This window comes from Mesoplodon densirostris, chromosome 4 (assembly GCF_025265405.1).
Source record: "Mesoplodon densirostris isolate mMesDen1 chromosome 4, mMesDen1 primary haplotype, whole genome shotgun sequence".
NCBI lineage: Eukaryota > Metazoa > Chordata > Mammalia > Artiodactyla > Ziphiidae > Mesoplodon > Mesoplodon densirostris.
Genome location: NC_082664.1, coordinates 149,630,255 through 149,655,877, shown reverse-complemented (window position 1 = coordinate 149,655,877; position 25,623 = coordinate 149,630,255). Strand labels below are relative to the sequence as shown.

At 40.5% G+C, this 25,623-nt stretch overlaps 1 protein-coding gene across 1 annotated transcript in view; it reads right to left on the bottom strand.

The window, feature by feature from the left end:
• The window catches only part of ADAMTSL3 (ADAMTS like 3), a 377,697-nt gene that overhangs the window by 120,417 nt on the left and 231,657 nt on the right, over positions 1-25,623 (bottom strand). Inside the window, 1 exon segment of the mRNA XM_060097479.1 lies at positions 7,276-7,565. Within this exon segment, the coding sequence (XP_059953462.1) occupies positions 7,276-7,565 (290 nt within the window).

Below are 25,623 nucleotides of genomic sequence, written 5' to 3'. Positions count from 1 at the left end.
GAATCAGCTATGTGTATACATATATCCCCATATCCTCTCCCTCTTGCCTCTCCCTCCCACCCTCCCTATCCCACCCCTCTAGGTGGTCACAAAGCACAGAGCTGATCTCCATGTGCTATGCAGCTGCTTCCCGCTATCTATTTTACATTGGTAGTGTGTATATGTCCATGCCACTCTCTCACTTTGTCCCAGCTTACCCTTCTCCCTCCCCGTGTCCTCAAGTCCATTTTCTACGTCTGTGTCTTTATTCCTGTCCTGCCCCTAGGTTCTTCAGATCCATTTTTTTTTGTTTTTTTTAGATTCCATATATATTTGTTAGCATACAGTGTTTGCTTTTCTCTTTCTGACTTTCTTCACTCTGTATGACAGACTCTAGGTCCACCCACCTCACTACAAATAACTCAGTTGCATTTCTTTTTATGGCTGAGTAATATTCTGTTGTACACGTGCCACATTTTCTTTATCCATTCATCTGCTGATGGACACTTAGCTTGTTTCCATGTCCCGGCTATTGTAAATAGAGCTGCAATGAACATTGTGGTACATGACTTTTTTTGAATTATGGTTTTCTCAGGGTATATACCCAGTAGTGGGATTGCTGGATTGTATGGTAGTTCTATTTTTAGTTTTTTAAGGAACCTCCATACTGTTCTCCATAGGGGCTGTATCAATTTACATTCCCACCAACAATGCAAGAGGGTTCCCTTTTCTCCACACCCTCTCCAGTATGTATTGTTTGTAGATTTTTTGGTGATGGCCATTCTGGCCAATGTGACGTGACACACTGTAGTTTTAATTTGCATTTCTCTAATGATAAGTGATGTTGAGCATCCTTTCATGTGTTTGTTGGACATCTGTATATCTGCTTTGGAGAAATGTCTATTTAGGTCTTCTGCCCATTTTTGGATTGGGTTGTTTATTTTTTTGATATTGAGCTGCATGAGCTGCTTGTATATTTTGGAGAGTAAATGTTTCTCAGTTTCATTTGCAATATTTTCTCCCATTCTGAGGGTTGTCTTTTCGTCTTGTTTATGGTTTCCTCCGCTATGCAAAAGCTTTTAAGTTTCATTAGGTCGCATTTGTTTATTTTTGTTTTTATTTCCATTTCTCTAGGAGGTGGGTCAAAAAGGATCATGCTGTGATTTATGGTTCCCACCACACCACTCCCTCCTGGTTTTGCTCCTATCTGGCTGACCTCTTCATTGCATTGACTCTTGTGGCTCAGTATCCTCCACCCAGCCATCAGATGTTGAATTTCCTCAAAGCTCATTCTTAGACCCTCCCCACGGCTCACAGGTGTTCTCTTCCTGAAGATTTGCATCCATGCCCCTGGCTTCAATTCTCTCTGTACACAGATGACTCGTAAATGTATATTTCCAGACTAGATCTTGCCACTTTGCTTCAGACTCACACATTCAACTGTCTCTTTAGCATCTCCATTTGGAAGTCTAAAGGCACTTTAAAATCATTATGTCCAATCTGAAGTCATGATTTCTTTCTGCCAAACTGGACCACCTGTCGGCACTCATCATCTCAGAAAAGAATCTTAGGACTCAGACCTGCCACCTCACTCCCACTGGCCCACTCCACTGACAGACTTTTTCCCTTCTCAACATCTCTCAAAGTCATCTGGTCACTCCATCTCCATCATCATCACCACTCCAGCCCAAGCTCTTTCCTGGACCAGGCAAAAGCTTCCTTGATGGTCCCTCTTACATCTGCTATAAACCCTTCTAATCCCTTTTTTACAATACAACCGGACTAACCTTTTTGAAATAAATAAACATTTGCTCATTAACTCCCACTTTAATGACTTGAATGGCTTCTCATTGATCTTGGGATAAAGACCCAAATCAACACGGCCGGTAAGGCCTTAACTGTCTGGCCCCTGCATTCCTCTCTAGCATCATCTCACATTAAACTCCGTCTTTCTCAGTACCCCAGCTGTGCCCGACTTCTTCAGCTCCTGGAATGTCCCATGTGCCCTCCCGCCACATAGGGCCCTTCCACATGATCTTTTTTCTGCTGGAAATTCTCTTTGTACCACCATCTCCAACCTCTCTTCTGCTTAATTAATTCCTGATCTTTCAGATTTAAGTTCGAGTGTAATTGTTCTTAGGGAAGCTTTCCCTGACTTCCCTAATTAGGTCAAATTCCTCCTATTATATGCTTTCATAGAACCACATACTTCTTCTGTAGCTGCTATAACCAGCTGTAACTTTACATACGTGTGTGTGTGATTATGTGAGTAACACAATTCACTCACTAGATTTGAGTTCCAAAGGTAGGAACTACTGAGTCCATATCACCTAGGCAAGTGCTTGGCACAAAGAAACATGCACTAAATATTTATAGGCTGTTGTTTTTGAATGAAACAATAGAGAGATTCCTGCTAATGTCAAGACCAAGGCAAAGTTGGCATTTCCACATTATTTACTATCGTTTTGGAAATTTTGGACAATGCAGTAAGATATAAAACATAAACAAGATAAATAACTATTGGAAATAGAAAGAGAAAAATCATCATTAATTGCAGATGATTATTTACTTGAAGAATTCAAAAGAATGCACTCGGAAACTGTTAGATGCATGAAGGGCTTCAGCAGTTTAGTCAGATTTTTTTTAAAAAGGAGAAAAAAACAGTAGTCTAATATAAGATGAATAACCTACTATTATTATATTATAAACCAATCATCCCACCAACATTTATTATATACCACGTGTCAGGCACTGTGATTAAACACCTCTCCAACATAACCTTGTTTAAGAATCAGAGTTAATTTCATTTCTTTTTATGGCTGAGTAATATATGGGGGTATATGTATATGTATAGCTGATTTACTTTGTTATAAAGCAGAAACTAACACACCATTGTAAAGCAGTTATACTCCAATAAAGATGTTAAAAAAAAGAATAACAGTTAATCCTTTCATTAATCCTAATAAGGTAGATATGGCTCATTTTACAAAAATAAACCTCTACAAACTTAAATAACTAGCCCAAAGGGAGTGGCAGAACTAGGGTTCAAAAATGGGGCCAGGGGCTTCCCTGGTGGCGCAGTGGTTGAGAATCCGCCTGCCGATGCAGGGGACACGGGTTCGTGCCCCGGTCTGGGAAGATCCCACATGCCACGGAGCGGCTGGGCCCGTGAGCCATGGCTGCTGAGCCTGCGCGTCCGGAGCCTGTGCTCCTCAACGGGAGAGGCCACAACAGTGAGAGGCCCGTGTACTGCAAAAAAAAAAAAAAAAAAAAAAAAAAAATGGGGCCAGGCCTCAAAGTCCATGTGTATCCTACTAGCCTGTGCTTTTAGAAAATACAAGGGTGAAAATGAAAGGTCATAAATTCAACAAATAATATAAGATACCAAAGAAAAGTTTAGTGAGGAATGTTTATGATGTAGTAAATTACAAAACCTTACCAGAGGGTATTAAAAAGGTAAGCATAACTTCTAGAATGTACACGTATGTACACACGCACACATACACACATACACACACAACACACAATGCTGTATACATACATACATACACACACTCTGGAAGATGGAAACTGAATATGTCTGCATGCTTCATACTTTTGGGAATTGAAAAAGAATTCTCTGTTGCCACTCCAGTATGAAAGCAGATTTGTAAAATGTTCTTAATCATCAGTAATGACAATAAACGGATTTACTTTTATTTCCTGTATGATGTGAAGGCAAGTTAGAATATACAAATACACAATATCAGGATGTGACCAAAAGTTTATCTTTTTGGAAATCTATAATTTGTGTGTCTTATTTTTCTACGGAAACAGGAATGTTGAAGAAATAACTATATGCCTGTGGAAATTCTACTTTCCTGTGGTTTTCAGTCACTGCAGACTTACCCTCCCTATTATCCAGGTGAGGGTTAAAAACCCACATTCAAAACCACACATAAGTGGACTTGTAGACGCCAAGCCTTTAAAACCACATTAAAATGGATCACAGAGAGGCAAGTATCACTGCCTATAAGTAATGCAGTAGAGACAGTAAAGCCGAAATAATCAAAAGTTGCACTCCATCAGAACAAGAACTATGCCTTCATTTTATATGCTGATATTGAGCCCAGAAGCAAGTGCAGAGCATGGAGTCTAGCGCAGAGCAGGTGTCCGGTTTCCTGCATTTATAGAGGATTTTATAATCCTCCAAGCTTTCCAGTTTTTATAGAATTTAGTTATGTATTTAAAAGGAAATTTTAAGCTTGAACCCAAGAAATTAAAAACATTACTTTTTACAAAGTTAAGAAGCTTATTATAAGCACTGACAGTTCAATCAACACTCTCTAAAGAATGACAATTAAGCTGTTCATTTTCTATTTTGGACTGTGTGATGCCCTCTAATCCTCAGCTTCCTCAACTGTAAAATTTGGGTTAGTGGGTATCCAAGGTTCATCTTAATGATATAATTCTGAATTACACAACTCAAGGCACCCTCACAAGGTTAAATTCTGTTTAACTGAAAGTTGAAAGATTACCAAGTTGAGGGCTATTAAAATATGTAAAATGCGTTCCAGATACACAAGAGGATGTCAGAAATAAATGGACACCTTCCCATCAACCATCTGAATACTGAAATGCATTTCTAACATGTGCAAGGCATTTTTCTCCTCACAATAGGCCAAAAGGTCCACAGTGCCCATAGGATAAACTGCATTAGTCAAGTTTCACAAAAACTTTTATGTTTTAAACAGATCCTGGTCATGCTATTACTCCTAAGTATATACCCAAGAGAAATGAAGACATATGTCCATACAAAAATGTGAACATGAATGTTCAGAGCAGTATTTCTCATAATACCAAAGACATGCAAATAATCCAAATTCTAACTGATGAATGGATAAATGTGATATAGCCATACAATGGAATAGTATTCAGTCCTAAAAAGAAATGAAGTACTGACTTATGCTACAACATGGATGAACATAGAAAACACACTAAATTAAAGAAAGGGGTCACAGAAGATTGCTTATTGTGTGATTCCATTTATATGAAATGTCCAGAATAAATAGAAAGTAGATTAGTAGTTGCCAGAGGCTGCTGCTAGCAGGAAAATGGGGGCTTGAAGGAAAATGGGGAGTGATTTCTTAAGGATACAGGGTTCTTTTGGGGGGAAAGTGTTCTAAAACTGATTGTGATGATGGCTGCACAACTTGATGAATATACTTAAAAACACCAAATTGTATACTTTAAATATGTAAATCATACGGTGTGTGAATTAATATCTTAATAAAGTTGTTACCAAAAAAAAATCATTCCAGGGGTCCAGGCATCCTGGAGGTGGAAACTAGGGCTGTCTTAGTGGACACTGGGAACACAGCAGATCCAAATATTTTGGCATCAGGCTCCAAAAATGAGGTCTAATAGACTCTCCCAACTGAATCAGAATTTACCTGGTCAATTTTCCTTGGGCAGCTGCTAGTGGCCTGTTGAGTTCCAGGGACCCAACAAGCCATATTTTCCCATCTGGAGAGGGCCTTCCCACTCAGGAAAAGAACTGAAGTCAAGGATGACAGAGTACTAGATGCAACAGTAATTCTATCAATGGCAGTATTTAAAAGCCTGAGATTAACAGAGTAGTTTTGGGGTATGCAAGCAATAGCAGGGCTTATTTCTGCTCTCATAATGAAAGACAAAGCTCCAAGTCTCTGGTGAAAATACAGCAATGTAGTGGCTCAGAAGTGGTAGAGATAGCTGCATTTTGTAGTCATGTAGTAGAAACTTCCAGACATCTATAATTGCAATTGAATAAGAGGACATTTTTGCATCCCAGTGACTATCTCTAGAGGGTTTCCCCAGATTCATCAAGAAAGTACTAGCTCCCAGATTGCCAAGGGCATATCAGTCTTAAGGTTTCCAAGATATAACAAAAGACGTGGCCAGGACCCTGAACCCAGAGGGAGCAGTAGTTAGGTTTTGGGGCAACAGCAGACATGTGGCAGTGTGCAGGTAACTGAGACTTACGTGCCTGGAAGGGAAGAGACATAGCAGACATTTAGGGTCCAAGTGAACCAGGCTAAATTCCTGGCTACTTGGGATGGGCTTCTAGGAACCAGGGAGAAGCAAGTAAGAGATAGAGAGAATCTGGAGGCAGATAAGGGTTCTCCTCCTAACTTGCACATGTGTACCTCCAGGCGAAAGGCAGTAGCTTAGCTGAAACCTGGGGGTAAAGCACACACCACCTCATCTGGGTTTATTGACAGGCTGGTGTCTAGGATAGGTGGGTTTACAGGTTGATTAGACAAGAAAGGAGAAAGACAGATACCATGAAGTCACAGTGACTGGATGGCAAGGATTGAGAATGTACTCAAGAGCCTGAGGGGCAAAAGAGGAGAGGCTCGGGCACAATGACTGGTCCTTGAGCTCTAAGACCCGAACGGGAGCTCCTAATGGGCGCGGGGCCACCAGGAGGAGTGGAGCGTTCTCTTGAGCCAACTGCCTCCTAAGGCAATAGCTTCCTAGCATTTCTAGCCCCCAACTTCGGCCACGACAGCTGGCAGGAAGGCGCAGTCAGGAGTCAGTGATAGGATGTCAGGGGGCTGGATTCCTGATGAGATGAGTCTCCTTCATGTTAGTAGAGGATCTAGGTTTCCCATTGATTATTTCTGTCTTCTTCCTTCCAACAGAGAGAGAATGACTATCTGGACTCCCACTGTCTGCTCATCCAGTCCCTTTTGGATCCTGGAATGCTTAAAGCACCTTGGGGCCAACTTCCACCCCAGTGGGGTCCCCTGACTATATTACCACTTCTTAATCCTAACAGGGTCCCCTGGCTATGCATGTTACCCCACACGTACACACACATAAATCATGGTGATCAGTGTGCTCTGCACTGGTTTCTGGTCCAATGTGCAGGTATGGACCTAAATATTTTCTAAGGATGGCTTCTGACCAAGAGTTGCATCAGATAGGGCAATCCCAGGCTGCCTCAATCTGTAATTCTGTTTTATGCACAAGATTGTCTTAACTAATCATTTCTGCATTTTCCTATTTATTCTCTATTAATCAGTGACCTCTCACTCCATCTCAGTTAGGCAGATGCTTAGGCCAAGGAGCATAGGCTACAGTGCCACTAGTCCTTTATCCTTCTAGAATAATCACGATGAAAACTGAAAGAAAGGGCATAGTTTTCAATTATTCAACCTTAACCTCCTTTTGACTTCTGCTAAGTTGCATATTTGGCTTAACCGATTTAGTGATTTCTCAAACCATCCGCAATGCAAGACCTAACTGTCCCTTAAACAAAAAATCACATACCTCCCAAACACGTGGCGGTGCAAGGGGTGAATCCAGCATACTCCCAGTCGTAAGTCATCTCACTGTCCTGCTCCTGCTGGGAGGCGGCCAGCTCACGGGAGGTGGGGCTCTCGTCACAGGGTTCCAGGTGGCAGGGCCGCTCGGTGGGCAGCCGGGGGCCTTCACACTCTTCCTCGGGTAGCTCGGTCTCCGTCTGCATGAACGTCAGGAGCACGCGGCACTTCACCTCTCGCACCTGAACGCCTGCCCCACACGTGGTGCTGCAGGCGGACCAGGGCTCCGGAATGAACCTGCGTGAAACAGGGGAGCCCCGGGTGGGGGGAGGACACGGGCAATCATTCAAGAGAGGCCAAAAAAGGAGTGACAAGCATTCTATGAAGGAAAAAAGTAACTTCATCCAGAGGGAATTCAATATATTTGGAATGCTGTCCTTTTGTTGGTGCTCAAAAATGTGTCGTTGACAAATGTTCCAACCCCGTCAGCCACGGAAAGAAATTTGCACCAGAGATACACTGAACTTTTGTACCCATTTTATAATTCAAATTCTGTGCTCTGACCTATGCAGATCATCACTAAAAGGCTTTCCTTAAGATCTGGTAATAAATAAACCATTGTGTAGAGATCATTTCTACTCTGATTTCTTTTATAATATGGAAATGTTCACCAGTATTTATTCAAGAAATCTTTATTGAGCTTACCCTTTCTTAACAGGCAGAGTTTTATTAAAATGTCTCCATATTTAGGAGCTAAACTGTAGGATAACAAATGCTTTCTAAAGAGTGGATGAAGCTTTAATATTCTTTTCTATTTAATATATAAATACACAAAACTTCTGAATCTTCTTGAAAATATCCCAGGTGTTGCCCAATCTGACTGAATAAAGCATTTATTTCTTATCCTGAATCATTAGCCACTAAATCATAGGGTGTCACCCTTTGGTCTGTAGACCAAAGGCCTACAAAGGTCAAATCCAGCCTACCTGTTAAGAATGATTTTTATAGTTTTCAATGGCTGGGGGGAAAAAAGAAGGAAAATATTTTGTGTCATGTGAAAATGACATAAAATTCAATGTGTGTCCATAATTAAAGATTTATTGGAATACAGCCACGATCACTCGTTCACCATTGTTTATGGCTGCTTTTGTGTTACATGGCAGAGCTGAGTATTTGCAATATAGACTGTTTGGTCTGCAAAACCTAAAATAGTTATTATCTGGCTCTTTACAGAAAATGTTTACTGATTCCTGCACTGAATTTAAAACATAGATTCAATAGGGACATATATTTTAAAGATACTCTGAAGGAACATTTGCATCATAAGATATCATCAACAAGTAATAGGCTGGAAAGAGTGTGGTAATAGAATAAGTCTGGGAAACTTTGCTTTCAGTAAGGTTGAATAGGTTTATTTACTGCAAAACTTTTCCAAAAACTATGATATGAATGCATACCATACATATTTAAGAGGGGAATATGATGTGCATCATTTCCTAAATTTAAGTGAATATATGCCTCTATTCATGGGATAATGTTGTACTAACTTCAGAAAATGCTGCTGAGATGTTTGCTTAAAATGCACTTCCAAGGCTTAATGTTTAAAATCTCAGAATGATATGGTTACAAGGGTCTCTCAAAGGCTTCATTACAGTTGTACACAATAGCACATACCAATCAGCAGAATTGAAACACCATTGCTTTAGATGAGCCCAATAAAGAAATATCAATAACTCCTCCCTTTCCACATTTTGTTTCCTGGTTTGAAAATTGTTAGTGGGAAACTCTATTCTCTAATCCTCAATTTCCATGAAAGGTTTTGCTTAACTTCTCAGGATGGAGTGGTATTGGAGTAATATTTGCATGTTTACTCTCTACTTTGCTTGCTGTTTTCCCATGGTAGAACTGGAAAGGAGGAGACATTAAATTTAAGATGATGCATCCATAGAATGTAATAAGATGAGGTCATTTAAAAGAAGGAGGTGAGGGCTTCCCTGGTGGCGCAGTGGTTGAGAGTCCGCCTGCCGATGCAGGGGACACAGGTTCGTGCCCCGGTCCGGGAAGATCCCACATGCCGTGGAGCGGCTGGGCCCGTGAGCCATGGCCGCTGAGCCTGCGCGTCCAGAGCCTGTGCTCCGCAACGGGAGAGGCCACAGCGGTGAGAAGCCCGCGTATCGCAAAAAAAAAATAATAATAAAATAAAATAAAATAAAAGAAGGAGGTGAGTCTATGTGATTGATAAGGAATAGTCTTCTCTTGAAGACTGTTAAATGAAATAAGTATGGGATATATATACTATGATCTTTTGTCTAAACACACAAAAGGGCATATATATACATATATAGTGCATATACTATATATATAGTATATATTTATAGCTATATGTCTATATATGCTGAGTTACATATAATTTCTCTTTTCAGGAAGCAATTGCAAGAGTTGGGAACTGGAGTGTGTAGAGGGAGGCTTTTACTTTTTGTTTTGCAGCTTTAAAATGTTTGAACTTTCTAACCATATGAATGTGGTACTTCTACAATCATTAATATTTTTTCTCTTTTCGCCTTTGTATAAAAACTTTAATAAAAACTTAAAATTTGGGATTATGTTTTAATGGGAAGTAGATTTTTTCCATTCAGATTGGACTCTTGTGTCTTGTAGATTGAGAATCCTGAGAGGAAGGCTCACCTAAATTCCCAAAAGGGCAAATGATGGTTACACTTGATATTTTTCTAGGTGTCCTGGATATTTCAAGTTGTTTTTCGTTCAATTTTTTAATTAAAAAAATTGGGGGGGATTGTGGGATCTTAGTTCCCAGACCAGGGATAGAACCCGGGCCCTCAAAAGTGAAAGCACAGAGTCCTAACCACTGTACCACCTGGGAATTTCCTCAAGTTGGTTTTCAAAGATCCTTTTAAGGGTCCTCTTAAAAAACAAATGTCAGAGCTGTCCAAATTAGCCATGAATGATTTGGGGGAGGTGATGTGGGGAGCCATGGCAACTCCAAAATGTATGCATCTTCTAGCATGATCTTCTTCTATGTATTATTTTTTATTTAAAGGAAAGATAGTATAGTGTTCATGCAGTTCTTAATCTTGTTTTGTTTTTGTTTCTCTCCTGCAGTAATTTTTTTTAAAGAAAAGAATGGAGCACAGCTGCACACAAGCATTTGAAGAGCAGTGTCTGGGCACAACAAAACCAGAGAAACAGAGCATGTTCCCTATGTCTTTGTACAATAGAAGAATTTAAAAGAAGAGCAATTCATTAACATGAGAGCTTAGACACAAGATGACAAAACAACAGAATAAAATGGAAAACTATAGAGCTGAAGAAACAAACTATGAAACATAACATTATTAGAAACTAACAAATAATTCAGAACTAAGAAGAAAAACAGAAGAAATATGGCTGAAAATCAAATTAATGACACAGAAGCAAGACTTGGAAGTGAATGCAGTTGAGAGAGAGAGAGAAAGAGAAGCTTTTAAAGCAATTAGAGGGGTGAAAGGAGGGATGGGCTGCAAAGGAAGCTTTTGGGGTGATGGGAATGTTTTGCATCATGAATGGGGCTGGGGTTTTATGGTTGTGTACATCTGTTAAAACTCATCACTTTGAATAGACAGTTTTTGTATGTAAATTATACCTCTCTAAAATTGATTTTTAATGCAGTTTTTAGAGATAAAATGAGAGAGAACCTAAATAATCCAGTATTGAAGACAACTGGATTCTTCAAGTAGAGGTTTCAACACATGAAACAGAAAAAAAGTGTTCATAAATAAAATATGCGAAAAATGTGCCTAAAATACAGCTTGGAAAGGTACGCTGTCTTCCAGGAAAAAGTGATGAAAAAATGATTAACATAAAAACCTAGAGCTTTCAGCAGAATAATGCCCCCCCCAAAGATGTCCACACCCTAATTCCTAGAATTAATGAATATGTTACCTTACATTGCAAAAGGGATTTTGCAGATGTGATTAAGGTTATGACCTCAAGATAGGGAGATTATCCTAGTGGGCCTAATCTAATCACATGAGTCCTTAAAAACAGAAAAAATTCTCTGGCTGGAGTTAGAGAGATGCAGCAGAACAAGAGGCGAGAGATTCAAAGCATGAGAGGTACTCAGCCCGCTGTTGTTGGCTCCAAGATGGAAGAGGCCAGGAGCTGAGGAATGTAGGAGGCCTCCAGAAGTTGAGAACAACTCCTGGCCAACAGCCGGCAAGGAAATGGAGATTTCAGCTCTGCAACTGCATGGGCCTGAATTCTGCCAACTCCCTGAATGAGCCTGGGAGTGGATTCCACCCCTAGGGCCTTCAGAGAAGCATTCAGGCTGACAGACATCTTGATTTTAGCCTAGTGGGATCCAGAGAAACCAGTTGAATCTATTGGATTTCTGACCTACAGAACTGGGAGATAATAAATTTGTGTTGTCTTAAAGCACTATGTTTGTGTAGATGAATTTACCTGGCTTAAAAAAGTAAAACTTTGAGGATGAAGAAAGAATTGTATAAGCATTATAAAAAAAAGTCCCCTATAAGAATAAAAAGTCAGGTGGGCTTTAGACTCACAACATTCAAAACCAGAAAAGGATGGAGCAAAAGTTTTGAGAGAGAGAATCTGGGTCCCAAGAATATTATGTCCAGTCAAATTGTTATTCAAATACAAAGGCCATAATTTTCTGTAAAATAGGAACAGTAATGGTACCAACCTAATGGGGTTAGGTAAGGATTAAATGAGATGTCAGAGTGAAAAGTTCAATAATTACAATACAATAAAAAATGACAACTAACATTCATTGCATTATTATTCGTGTGAGATACTGTTCTATGTACTTCACATATATTTTATCATTTACTCATAACAACAACCCCATCAGGAAGTATTGTTATTATTCCCATTTTACAGATGAGGAAACTGAGGGTAATTTGTCAAAGATTACAAAGTAGCTACTGGCGTTATTTTACCCTGCCTCAGCAGTGAGAGATCATAGGTGAGACATGCATTTTAAGATCATCCAAGATGACAATAAAAGGATGCCAGGAAAATTCAACAATACTATTTGGAGGCATTTACTTTTCTTATTTCAAAAATGAATAAACAAACACCAATATCCACTTGATAAAATAATTCTTCACTCTAAAAGAAGAAGAATGTAACCTGTATTAGTGAAAGAAAAGCATATTTTGGGGAAAATATTATCAGAAACAGAAGGAAATGTATAGCATCTCCTTAAAATTTAATGACAATAAAATTCAAGGAAGCATTCTACAAAACAAAAGATAAATGATGGGGTTAAGGAGTTAAAACATGGTTGGAAAAAAGACCTCTGGCTTGGATGAGAAAAGACTGAAAAATACAAAAATAATGCAAAGTTTGCTCTATTACAGAAGAAAATCCAAATGAATAGTAGGAAATACATTCAATGATGAGGAGGGCAAGTGCTTTTGTTTGAAGGGGAGGTGTGCTTCCAAAACATGGAGGAAAAAAGACAAAGAGGTGGGGGAAAATATCACATGTTAAAAATAGAGAAGAGGGCCTCCCTGGTGGCTCAAGTGGTTGAGAGTCCGCCTGCCGATGCAGGGGATACGGGTTCGTGCCCCGGTCTGGGAGGATCCCATATGCCGCGGAGCGGCTGGGCCCGTGAGCCATGGCCGCTGAGCCTGCGCGTCCGGAGCCTGCGCTCCGCAGCGGGGGAGGCCACAACAGTGAGGGGCCCGCATACTGAAAAAAAAAAAAAAAAAAATAGAGAAGAGATGCAATACAGACAGTTGGTGAATCTTTAGAATAAATAAGAAAAATAACAGAAAAGAGGCACAAATACAACAGAAGAAAACTTTCACGCACCCAAGAAAGATTTGAATCTATGTCCTAAAAGCCCTCACTGTTTACCAAAATTATTGAAAAGAAAATAGAACCTGGACTTATTCTAGAAAAATCCTCTAATTTTAAGTATATGGGGAAAATCTTATATCTAAGCGGAAAAAAAAAATGGTTCACAACACAAGGAGGAAGGACAGTTTAGGCGCAAATATTTCCTTTTCAATATCCAGAGCCATATGTCCACAGTTTTAAGAAAAAAAAAAAGAAGATAGCTTATTAAACAAGAGTTCATATTCCTGCTCATTTGAGGGTATAAGAAAGGCATCCTTAAATATAGAGGGTCTTAGAGAGTATGCCATCTGTATAATCTCCCAGAAGAAAATGCATGGAGATCCACTCCAATTTAATGAGGATTTAATTTTTAAAATTACTATGGGGGAAAAACAAAAACAAAACAAGATTCAGCACTGCCTGAACACTATAGTACCTTTTGTTTAAATTTTAAAAAAGGAAATTTGACAGTAGAAATTAAATGCCTTCAACGTGCCTATCTTCTGGCCCAGAAATTCCACCCCAGCAAACGTGTCCCAAGGAGACAATTAGAGATGAAGAGATGGGCAATTTCAGATTTGCTACAGTTTTATTTATCATAGTAAATAATTAGAAACAAACTGCAGGCATCCAGAAAGATCTCTCTAAAAATGTAATCATGATTACATCACTTGTTAAAAATCCTTAAATGGCTCTCACTGCCTCCAGGTGAAGTCCAAATTCCTTTATGAACCATGGAAGACCTCCAAGACTTGCTTACTTTCCTAGCTGCCACTACCACCGACTTCTCCTCCAGCCCCCTCTCCATGCTTAGTACCTCAATGTCCAGGTGTGGCCCCCATAGGCCAGTTGGCCAACATGAAACCTCAATACCTGACATGCTGTTCTGACATCTGTGTTCATCTTAGGGCATCATTTCATGTACCATCTCTCCCAGGAAGCCATCCCTGACCTCCTAAGCCTTACAATACTGTAATATAATCACTAACTTCTCTATCTGCCCTATTAGACCAACCTAAGGATGGGAGAGACTTGAATTCAGGTCTCCTAACATAAAGTTGGAGCTCTTCCTAGTATCACATGCCAGAGAATCACCATCCACCACTTAATAGCTCTGAAATGTTGGATAATTCCTTAATCTATGCCTTTGTTTCCTCATCCCTAAAATGAAGCTAATAATAATGCCTCCTTATGGGGTCACTGTGAGAATTAAATCAGTTAATCCACATGGAACACTTAGAACACAGTCTGGCACAAAAGAAGTCCTCAATATTAGTTGTTTACTGCTGTTGTGAGAAAAACAGCTGCCTGAAACATAACCTAATTTGATTTTAGCAAATACAAATAGCACAAATGCAGAAGCTAAGATAGCAGTGAAGAAAATACACAAAGTGTTCTAAATCCTTGGTTCTCATATGTGAAAAATGGGAGGGAGGGCAGCATGACTAAGGAAGTGTTGTGAATCCCGTAGAAACTACGAAGTCTCCAGGGAAGAACTTTTAAAACAACAATGAACCGTATCAACTGTCAACACATTCCACAGCTGAAAGTTAAGAAGGTCAAAACTGCAGTTCCCCGGCTTAGCTTTATAAGCTATAATTTTTATTTTTATAATTAAAAAGAAAAACCTTTTGAACATCCACTTTCTATGTAAATTCAGAGCTCGGGCCATAGTCAACCACAGAGGCAGAAATATTTATCTTCTCCAGGAGGGTTTGGGAGGCTTTCCTCAAGGGATCTGAAATACAGCTCACTGTCAACAAGCAAGCATCCCCAAACCACAAGAGACAGGGGTAATAAAAGGATGAACTGGAAGCTGAGATATGTTGTGGTTTTGTTTGGAAATCAAGGGAATGACTAGAGTCAGAAGTGGTAGGAGGAAACCATAAACTTCACACTAGACAGCCAGGAACAGGCCAGAAGCTGCCAGGCAGCATGAATTATAAAGGAAAATTGCAGAGAGACCACAGAGCGAGACGGGGAGGAAGGTGGAGAGAGGCAGCCGCTCAGGCCCGGGAACAGGTGCTGGGGCCTCGGTTTTCCATGATGGGAAGAAAGAAGTGGTATCCTACAGGAGGAAAGAGTGAACCAGCTTTGCACAGTGAATAGGGACTGGAAGAGCCACCAGCAAAGTCGGGTGGGGCTGACAGTTCATGCAGGCTTGAGGATGGATACGGGGCTGGAACCTGCTAAGCTTACACGATATGGGCCTTTTCCGGTTAAGTAAAACAAACTGTATTTTCATAACTTAAAAGGGACCCTCAGGACTATCTGATCCAATGGTTCCCAAATTTGGATGCACCCCACCCCCAGTCACCCAGCGTGCTTGCTAAAAATGCTGCTGACAAATTCATAGAGATGGAAGTAGAACAGAGATTACCAGGGGCTGGGGGTAGGAATAGGAGGATGGGGAGTCAGTGTTTAGTGGGTACAGAGTTTGTGTTGGGGATGATGAAAAATTCTGGAGATGATGGTGGTGATGGTTGCACAACAATGTCAATGTACTTAATATCGATGAGCTGTACACTTAAAAGGGGTTAAAATGGTCCATTTTAGGTTATGTACATTTTACCACAATTTAAAAAATACCTGGCAGAGCCAAAAGAAAAAAAAAGTGCTGGTGACTGGGACCCACTCCCAGAATGTCTGACTTGGTGAGGTACAGAAATCGGCATTTTAAATAGCACCACAGATGCTTCTACAGGAAGCAATTTGAGAACCACACTTTAAAAAGTGGTATTGTGGTTATCAAAAAAGGTCTTTCTATTTTAGAGCTATATACTGAAATATTTATGAATGAAATGATATGCTGTCTGGGTGTGCTTCCAAAATGGCCCAGTGGGCTGGGGGTAGTAGTGTAGATGAAGCAAGAGTGGCCCCAAGTTGATAACTGTTGCAAGTGGGAGATGGACACATGGGGGTTTGTTACACTCTTCTCTCCTCATTTATACAGCCTTGAAATTTTCTATAACAAGCAAAAAAAAAAAAAAAAAAAAAAAGACGTGATCACCCTCCTCCCCACAAATACATCAGAAATACATCTACATGTGGAACAACTCCTACAGAACACCTACTGAACGCTGGCAGAAGACCTCAGACCTCCCAAAAGGCAAGAAACTCCCCACGTACCTGGGTAGGGCAAAAGAAAAAAGAAAAAACAGAGACAAAAGACTAGGGATGGAACCTGTACCTCTGGGAGGGAGCTGTGAAGGAGGAAAAGTTTCCACACACTACGAAGCCCCTTCGCAGGCAGAGACGGCGGGTGGCGGAGGGGGGAGCTTCGGAGCCACGGAGGAGAGTGCAGCAACAGGGGTGAGGAGGGCAAAGCGGAGAGATTCCCAAACAGAGGATGGGTGCCGAGCAGCACTCACCAGCCCGAGAGGCTTGTCTGCTCACCCGCCAGGGCGGGTGGGGGCTGGGAGCTGAGGTTCCAGCTTCGGAGGTCAGATCCCAGGGAGAGGACTGGGGTTGGTGGCGTGAACACAGCCTGAAGGGGCTAGTGCGCCACAGCTAGCTGGGAGGGAGTCCGGGAAAAAGTCTGGAGCTGCTGAAGAGGCAAGAGACCATTGTTTCAGGATGCACCAGGAGAGGAGATTCAGAGCACCGCCTAAACAAGCTCCAGAGACAGGCGCGAGCCGTGACTATCAGCGTGGACCCCAGAGACGGGAATGAGACGCTAAGGCAGCTGCTGCAGCCACCAAAAAGCCTGTGTGCAAGCACAGGGCACTACCCATACCTCCCCTCCCAGGAGCCTGGGCAGCCCGCCACTGCCAGGGTCCCATGATCCAGGGACAACTTCCCCGGGAGAACAGGGTGCATCAGGCTGGTGCAACATCACTCTGGCCTCTGCCGCCGCAGGCTCACGCTGAATTCCGTACCCCTCTCTCCCCCTGGCCTGAGTGGGCCAGAGCCCCCTAATCAACTGCTCCTTTAACCCCATCCTGTCTGGGCGAAGAACAGACACCCTCTGGCAACCTATACACAGAGGCGGGTCCAAATCCAAAGATGAACCCCAGGAGCTTTGCGAACAAAGAAGAGAAAGGGAAATTTCTCCCAGCAGCCTCAGGAGCAGCAGATTAAATCTCCACAATCAACTTGATGTACCCTGCATGTGTGGAATACATGAATAGACAATGAAACATCCCAAAATTGAGACGGTGGACTTTGGGAGCAACTGTAGACATGGGGTTTGCTGTATGCAACTGACTCGTTTCTGGTTTTAAATTTATCTTAGTTTAGTATTTAGAGTTTATTATCATTAGTATAATTGTTTATTGATTTCGTTGCTCTCTACCTTTATTTTTTATATATATATATATTTTTTCCTTTTTCTCTTTTTGTGAGTGTATGCTTCTGTGTGTGATTTTGTCTGTATAGCTTTGCTTTTACCATTTGTCCTAGGGTTCAGTCTGTCCATATATATATATTTTTTTAGTATAGCTTTTAGAGCTTGTTATCATTGGGGGATTTGTTTTTTGGTTTGGTTGCTCTTTTCTTTCTTTTTTTTATTACTTTTTAATTTTTTACTTTAATAGCTTTATTTCTTTTTATTTTCTTTTCCTTCCTCCCTCCCTCCCTCTCTCTTTCTCTCTTCCTTCCTTTCTTTCTTTCATTCATTCATTCTTTCTTTCTTTCTTTTCTCCCTTTTCTTCTGAGCCGTGTGGCTGACAGGGTCTTGGTGCTCTGGCCGGGTTTCAGGCCTGTGCCTCTGAGGTGGGAAAGCCAAGTTCAGGACATTGGTCCACCAGAGACCTCCCAGCTCCACATAATATCAAACGGCAAAAGCTCTCCCAGAGAGTTCCATCTCAACGCTAAGACCCAGCTCCACTCAACAACCAGCAAGCTATAGTGCTGGACACTCTATGCCAAACAACTAGCAAGACAGGAACACAACACCACTCATTAGTAGAGAGGCTGCCTAAAAGCATAGTAAGGTCACAGACACCCCAAAACACACCACTGGATGCGGTCCTGCCCACCAGAAAGACAAGATCCAGCCTCATCCAACAGAACACAGGCACTAGTCCTGTCCACCAGGAAGCCAACACAATCCAATGAACCAACCTTAGACACTGGGGCAGACACCAAAAACAAAGGGAACTATGAACTTGCAGGCTGCAAAAAGGAGACCCCAAACACAGTAAGTTAAGCAAAATGAGAAGACAGAGAAACACACAGCAGATGAAGGAGCAAGGTAAAAACCCATGAGACCAAACAAATGAAGAGGAAATAGGCAGTCTATCTGAAAAAGAATTCAGAGTAATGATAGTAAAGATGATCCAAAATCTTGGAAATAGAATGGAGAAAATACAAGAAACATTTAACAAGGACCTAGAAGAACTAAAGAGCAAACAAACAATGATGAACAACAAAATAAATGAAATTAAAAATTCTCTAGAAGGAATCAATAGCAGAATAACTGAGGCAGAAGAACGGATAAGTGACCTGGAAGATAAAATACTGGAAATAATTACTGCAGAGCAAAATAAAGAAAAAAGAGTGAAAAGAATTGAGGACAGTCTTAAAGACCTCTGGGACAACATTAAATGCACCAACATTCGAATTATAGGGGTCTCAGAAGAAGAAGAGAAAAAGAAAGGGACTGAGAAAATATTTGAAAAAATTATAGTTGAAAACTTCCCTAAAATGGGAAAGGAAATACTCAATCAAGTCCAGGAAGCACAGTGAGTTCCATGCAAGATAAATCCAAGGAGAAACATGGCAAGACACATATTAATCAAACCATCAAAAATTAACTACAAAGAAAAAATATGAAAAGCAGCAAGGGAAAAACAACAAATAACATACAAGGGAATCCCCGTAAGGTTAACAGCTGATCTTTCAGCAGAAACTCTGAAAGCCAGAAGGGAGTGGCAAGACATATTGAATGTGATGAAAGGGAAAAACCTACAATCAAGATTACCCAGCAAGGATCTCATACAGATTCAATGGAGAAATTAAAACCTTTACAGACAAGCAAAAGCTAAGAGAATCAGGCACCACCAAACCAGCTTTACAACAAATGCTAAAGGAACTTCTCTAGGCAGGAGACACAAGAGAAGGAAAAGACCTAAAATAACAAACCCAAAACATTAAGAAAATGGTAATGGGAACATACATATCGGTAATTACCTTAAATGTAAATGCTTTAAATGCTCCAACCAAAAGACACAGACTGGCTAAATGGATACAAAAACAAGACCCATATATATGTTGTCTACAAGAGACCCACTTCAGACCTAGGGACCCATACAGACTGAAAGTGAGGGGATGGAAAAAGATATTCCATGCAAATGGAAATCAAAAGAAAGCTGGAGTAGCAATTCTTATATCAGACAAAATAGACTTTAAAATAAAGACTTTTACAAGAAACAAAGAAGGACACTACATAATGATCAAGGGATCAATCCAAGAAGAGGATATAAAATTATAAATATTTATGCACCTAACATAGGAGCACCTCAATACATAAGGCAAATGCAACAGCCATAAAACGGGAAATTGACAGTAACACAATCATAGTAGGGGAATCTAACACCCCGCTTTCACCAATGGACACATCATGAAAAATGAAAATAAATAAGGAAACACAAGCTTTAGATGACACATTAAACAAGATGGACTTAATTGATATTTATAGGACATTCCATCCAAAAACAACAGGATACACTTTCTTCTCAAGTGCTCATGGAAATTTCTCCAGGAGAGATCGTATCTTGGGTCACAAATCAAGCCTTGGTAAATTTAAGAAAATTGAATCACATCAGGTATCTTTTCTGACCACAATGCTATGAGACTAGATATCAATTACACTCAAAAATCTGTAAAAAATACAAACACATGGAGGCTAAACAATACACTACTAAATAACCAAGAGATCACTGAAGAAATCAAGGAGGAAATCAAAAAATACCTAGAAACAAATGACAATGAAAACATGATGACCTGGGCTTCCCTGGTGGCGCAGTGGTTGAGAGTCCGCCTGCCGATGCAGGGGACACGGGTTCGTGCCCCAGTCCGGGAAGATTCCACATGCCGTGGAGCGGCTGGGCCCATGAGCCATGACCACTGAGCCTGCGTGTCCGGAGCCTGTGCTCCGCAACAGGAGAGGCCACAACAGTGAGAGGCCTGCGTACCGCAAACAAACAAACAAACACGATGACCCAAAACCTATGGGATTCAGCAGAAACAGTTCTAAGAGGGAAGTTTACAGCAATACAATTCTACCTTAAGAAACAAGAAAAACCTCGAACAACCTAACTTTACACCTAAAGCAATTAGAGAAAGAAGAACAAAAAACCCCAAGTTAGCAGAAGGAAACAAATCATAAAGATCAGATCAGAAATAAATGAAAAAGAAATGAAGGAAACAATAGCAAAGATTAATAAAACTAAAAGCTGGTTCTTTGAGAAGATAAACAAAATTGATAAATCATTACCCAGACTCATCAAGAAAAAAAAGGGAGAAGGCTCAAATCAACAGAATTAGAAATGAAAAAGAAGAAGTTACAACTGACACTGAGAAATACAAAGGAACGTGAGAGATTACTACAAGCAACTATATGCCAGTAAAATGGACAACCTGGAAGAAATGGACAAATTCTTAGAAATGCACTACCTTCTGTGACTGAACCAGGAAGAAATAGAAAATATAAACAGACCAGTCACAAGCACTGAAATTGAGACTGTGATAAAAATCTTCCAACAAACAAAAGCCCAGGACCAGATGGATTCACCAGCAAATTCTATCAAACATTTACAGAAGAGCTAACACCTATCCTTCTACTCTTCCAAAGTATAGCAGAGGGAGGAACACTCCCAAACTCATTCTATGAGGCCACCATCACCCTGATACCAAAACCAGACAAAGATGTCACAAAGAAAGAAAACTACAGGCCAATATCATTGATGAACATAGATGCAAAAATCCTCAACAAAATAGTAGCAAACAGAATCCAACAACACATTAAAAGGATCATACAACATGATCGGGTGAAGTTTATCCCAGGAATATAAGGATTCTTCAATACACGAAAATCAATCAATGTGATACACCATATTAACAAATTGAAGGAGAAAAACCATATGATCATCTCAATAGATGCAGAAAAAGCTTTCGACAAAATTCAACACGCATTTATGATAAAAACCCTCCAGGAAGTAGGCATAGAGGGAACTTACCTCAACAGAATAAAGGCCATATATGACAAACCTACAGCAAACATCGTTCTCTCTGGTGAAAAACTGAAACCATTTCCTCTAAGATCAGGAACAAGACAAGGTTGTCCACTCTCACCACTATTATTCAACATAGTTTTGGAAGTTTTAGCCACAGAAATCAGAGAAGACTAGAAATAAAAGGAATCCAAATTGGAAAAGAAGAAGTAAAACCGTCTCTGTTTGCAGATGACATGATACTATACATAGAGAATCCTAAAGATGCTACCAGAAAACTACTAGAGCTAATCAATGAATTTGGTAAAGTAGCAGGATACAGAATTAACGCACAGAAATCTCTTGCATTCCTATATACTAATGATGAAAAATATGAAAGAGAAATTAAGGAAACACTCCCATTTACCACTGCAACAAAAAGAATAAAATACCTAGGAATAAACCTACCTATGGAGACAAAAGACCCGTACTCAGAAAACTGTAAGACACTGATGAAAGAAATTAAAGATGATACAAACAGATGGAGAGATATACCATGTTCTTAGATTGGAAGAATCATCGTTGTGAAAATAACTCTACTACCCAAAACAATCTACAGATTCAGTGCAATCCCTATCAAATTACCCATGGCATTTTTCACAGAACTAGAACAAAAAATTTCACAATTTGTATGGAAACACAAAAGACCCCATATAGCCAAAGCAATCTTGAGAAAGAAAAACAGAGCTGGAGGAATCAGGCTCCCTGACTTCAGACTATACTACAAAGCTACAGTAATCAAGACAGCATGGTACTGGCACAAAAACAGAAATATAGATCAATGGAAGAGGATGGAAAGCCCAGAGATAAACCCATGCACATATGGACACCTTATTTTTGATAAAGGAGGGGAAAATATACAATGGAGAAAAGACAACCTCTTCTATAAGTGGTGCTGGGAAAACTGGACAGCAACATGTAAAAGAATGAAATTTGAACACTCCCTAACACCATACACAAAAATAAACTCAAAAGGGATTAAAGACCTAAATGTAAGGCCAGACACTATAAAACTCTCAGAGGAAAACATAGGCAGAACACTCTATGACATAAATCACAGCAAGATCCTTTTTGACCCACCTCCTAGAGAAATGGAAATAAAAACAAAAATAAACAAATGGGATCTAATGAAACTTAAAAGCTTTTGGACTGCAAAGGAAACCATAAACAAGATGAAAGACAATCCTCAGAATGCGAGAAAGTATTTTCAAATGAAGGAACTGAGAAAGGATTAATCTCCAAAATATACAAGTAGCTCATGCAGTTGAATATCCAAAAAACAAACAATCCAATCCAGAAATGGGCAGAAGACCTAAATAGACATTTCTCCAAAGAAGATATACAGATTGCCAACAAACACATGAAAGGATGCTCAACATCACTAATCATTAGAGAAATGCAAATCAAAACCACAATGAGGTATCACCTCACATCAGTCAGAGTGGCCATCATCAAAAAATGTGTAAACAATAAATGTTGGAGAGGGTGTGGAGAAAAGGGAAGCCTCTTGCACTGTTGGTGGGAATGTAAATTGATACAGCCACTATGGAGAACAGTATGAAGGTTCCTTAAAAATCTAAAAATAGAACTACCATATGATCCAGCAATCCTACTACTGGGCATATATCCTGAGAAAACCATAATTCAAAAAAAGTCATGTACCACAATGTTCATTGCAGCTCTATTTACAATAGCCAGGACATGGAAGCAACCTAAGTGTCCATAGACAGATGAATAGATACAGAAGATGTGGCACATATATACAATGGAATATTACTCAGCCACCAAAAGAAACGAAATTGAGTTATTTGTAGTGAAGTGGATGGACATAGAGTCTGTCATACAGAGTGAAGTAAGTCAGAAAGAGAAAAATAAATACCGTATTCTAACACATATATATGGAATCTAAAAAACAAAAAGAAAGGTTCTGAAGAACCTAAGGGCAGGACAGGAATAAAGACACAGACGTAGAGAATGGACTTGATGACACAGGGAGGGGGAAGGGTAACCTGGGACAAAGTGAGAGAGTGCCATGGACATATATACACTACCAAATGTAAAATAGATAGTTAGTGGGAAGCAGCCGCATAGCATAGGGAGATCATCTAGGTGCTTGGGGACCACCCAGAGGGGTGGGATAGGGAGGGTGGGAGGGAGACGTAAGAGGGAGGAGATATGGGGATATATGTATATGTATAGCTGATTCACTTTGTTATAAAGCAGAAACTAACACACCCTTGTAAAGCAATTATACTCCAATAAAGATGTTAAAATAAATAAATAAAATAACGAGTGAACAGTGACAACAACAACAAAAAAAAACAAGTAAGAGACTTCCCTGGTGGTCCAGTGTTTAAGACTCCGTGCTCCCAAAGCCGGGGGCCTGGGTTTGATCCCTGGTCAGGGAACTAGATTCCGCATGCCGCAACCTAAGATCCCACATGCCGCAACGAAAAGATCCCACGTGCTGCAACTAAGACCCAGCGCAGCCAAATAGATAAATAAATATTAAAAAAAAAAACCACAGCAGTTGAGGGGCATTCCCAATAGAGAGGAAAACATGATTAAAGGGATGGAGGTGAGTGGCAGCTTGTTGCTAGCAAGGAACAACCACCAGTTCAGTGTGGCTGGAGCATCCCATTCAAGGCAAAGTAAGGAAGCGGTCAGAGATGAGGCTGGGAGCTCGGAAGGCTAACACCCTGCTACAGCTTGCTAGCCTGGTGAATGAGTGTAAGTCTTTGGGGGATGGGGAAACATTGGGATATTCTGAACGTTGTAAGAAAGATCAGATTTGTGCCTTAGCTACACTAGTTTGGGTTAGAGGACAGATTTCAGGGGATCGAGTGGGGGAGCAGATTAGAAGGCTGTTGTAAGTGTTCTGCTAGTGGTTTCAGGACCTGGACAGGACGGTAGTAGGAATGGAGAGAAGGAGCTGCAACGGAGAAAGACTTTAGTAGATATGACTGCACAACTCAGTAGTTAATTACAGATAAGGGAAGAATGAGCAAGAGGCAAGGATGACTGCAGGCTTCTAGTTTGGGGAATTGAGAGCAAACCACTCAACCAAGAGAGGACACGCAGAAGGACTAGCAATTGTGATCTAACTGTGTTTTGAGAAGAGATCCTGGTAGGATGCATCATTCAAGACTGAGAATTCCATGACCGTCCTTATGTGACAGCTACAGACTCCCTTGCAGGTGTCTCAAGTCCCTTTTCTTCTACAGGTTCCTTCCCTTACAGAATCATAGGAGATGAGAGCTTGGAGAAGGTTCCAGTAGCTTTTACCCTAACACCCTCCTTGTACAGCTGGGAAGTCTAGAGACGGTAACTGACTTGTCTAAAATCCTTATTATCTTTTTAATACGTTTAAGGCTGTCCTAACTTCAGATGAAAAACAACAACAAAAATCAAGCACATACATATAACCATTCCTTTTCATCAACTTGACTACCAGTCTTCCTTCTTTAGTAATCAAATACCCATTGCCCCACTTCCTTCCAATTCAGAATTCATTACTTAAAGCTCTGCAACGTTTTACTTCTCTACACTTTGAATGCTACTGCCCTAAAATTAAGTGAGAAAGACTTTCTTGTCACACAAAACAGCCTTTTCTCAGTCCCCACAGTTGTTCCTTGGCTTTTGGTGAGGTTTGAATACTATCTGCTACACCTCTCCTTAAGTGCGTTGCTCCCTTGGTCTTTCTAACAGTGAGCTTTCCTTGCATTTACTCCTTCATGCTCCACTTCTTCTGACTCCAATTCTAGATCTCCCTGCTTCCATCATGAGCCAAACACTCTTCTCTCTTCAATCACTTACTCTGGGGTCATTCACCTCACGGTGTCCACAGTGTCTTCTGGGTTCACATCCAGATTGGACAGTAGTCCATGTGGAAAAGCTCTGCATGTGTCTTAAGTGTGATGTGCCAATTCTCTTGGCCCACATCACTGGAGGCACGGAGCCTTCTCAAAGACAAGGAATCCATGTGCTCCTGTAGGGGCTCACTGTTGGGCTGAACCACAGTTAAAAGGGACACTGACAAATGAGAGAATGTTCTGAAAAGAGCAATGGGGTTGGTAAGGGATCTAAAAACAACATGTGAAAACCGCTGAAAAGGCCAAGAATGATGATGAGCTTGGGAAAGACAGTGCTCTTGGGATCCAGCTTTCTGCAAATTTGTGAAAACTTGTCACATGGGATGCAGCATAGATGTGTTTTTCTCTGTTTCAGAAAGCAGAAATTTGAAGGAGATTGTATTTTGGCTCAACAGGAAAAAAAAA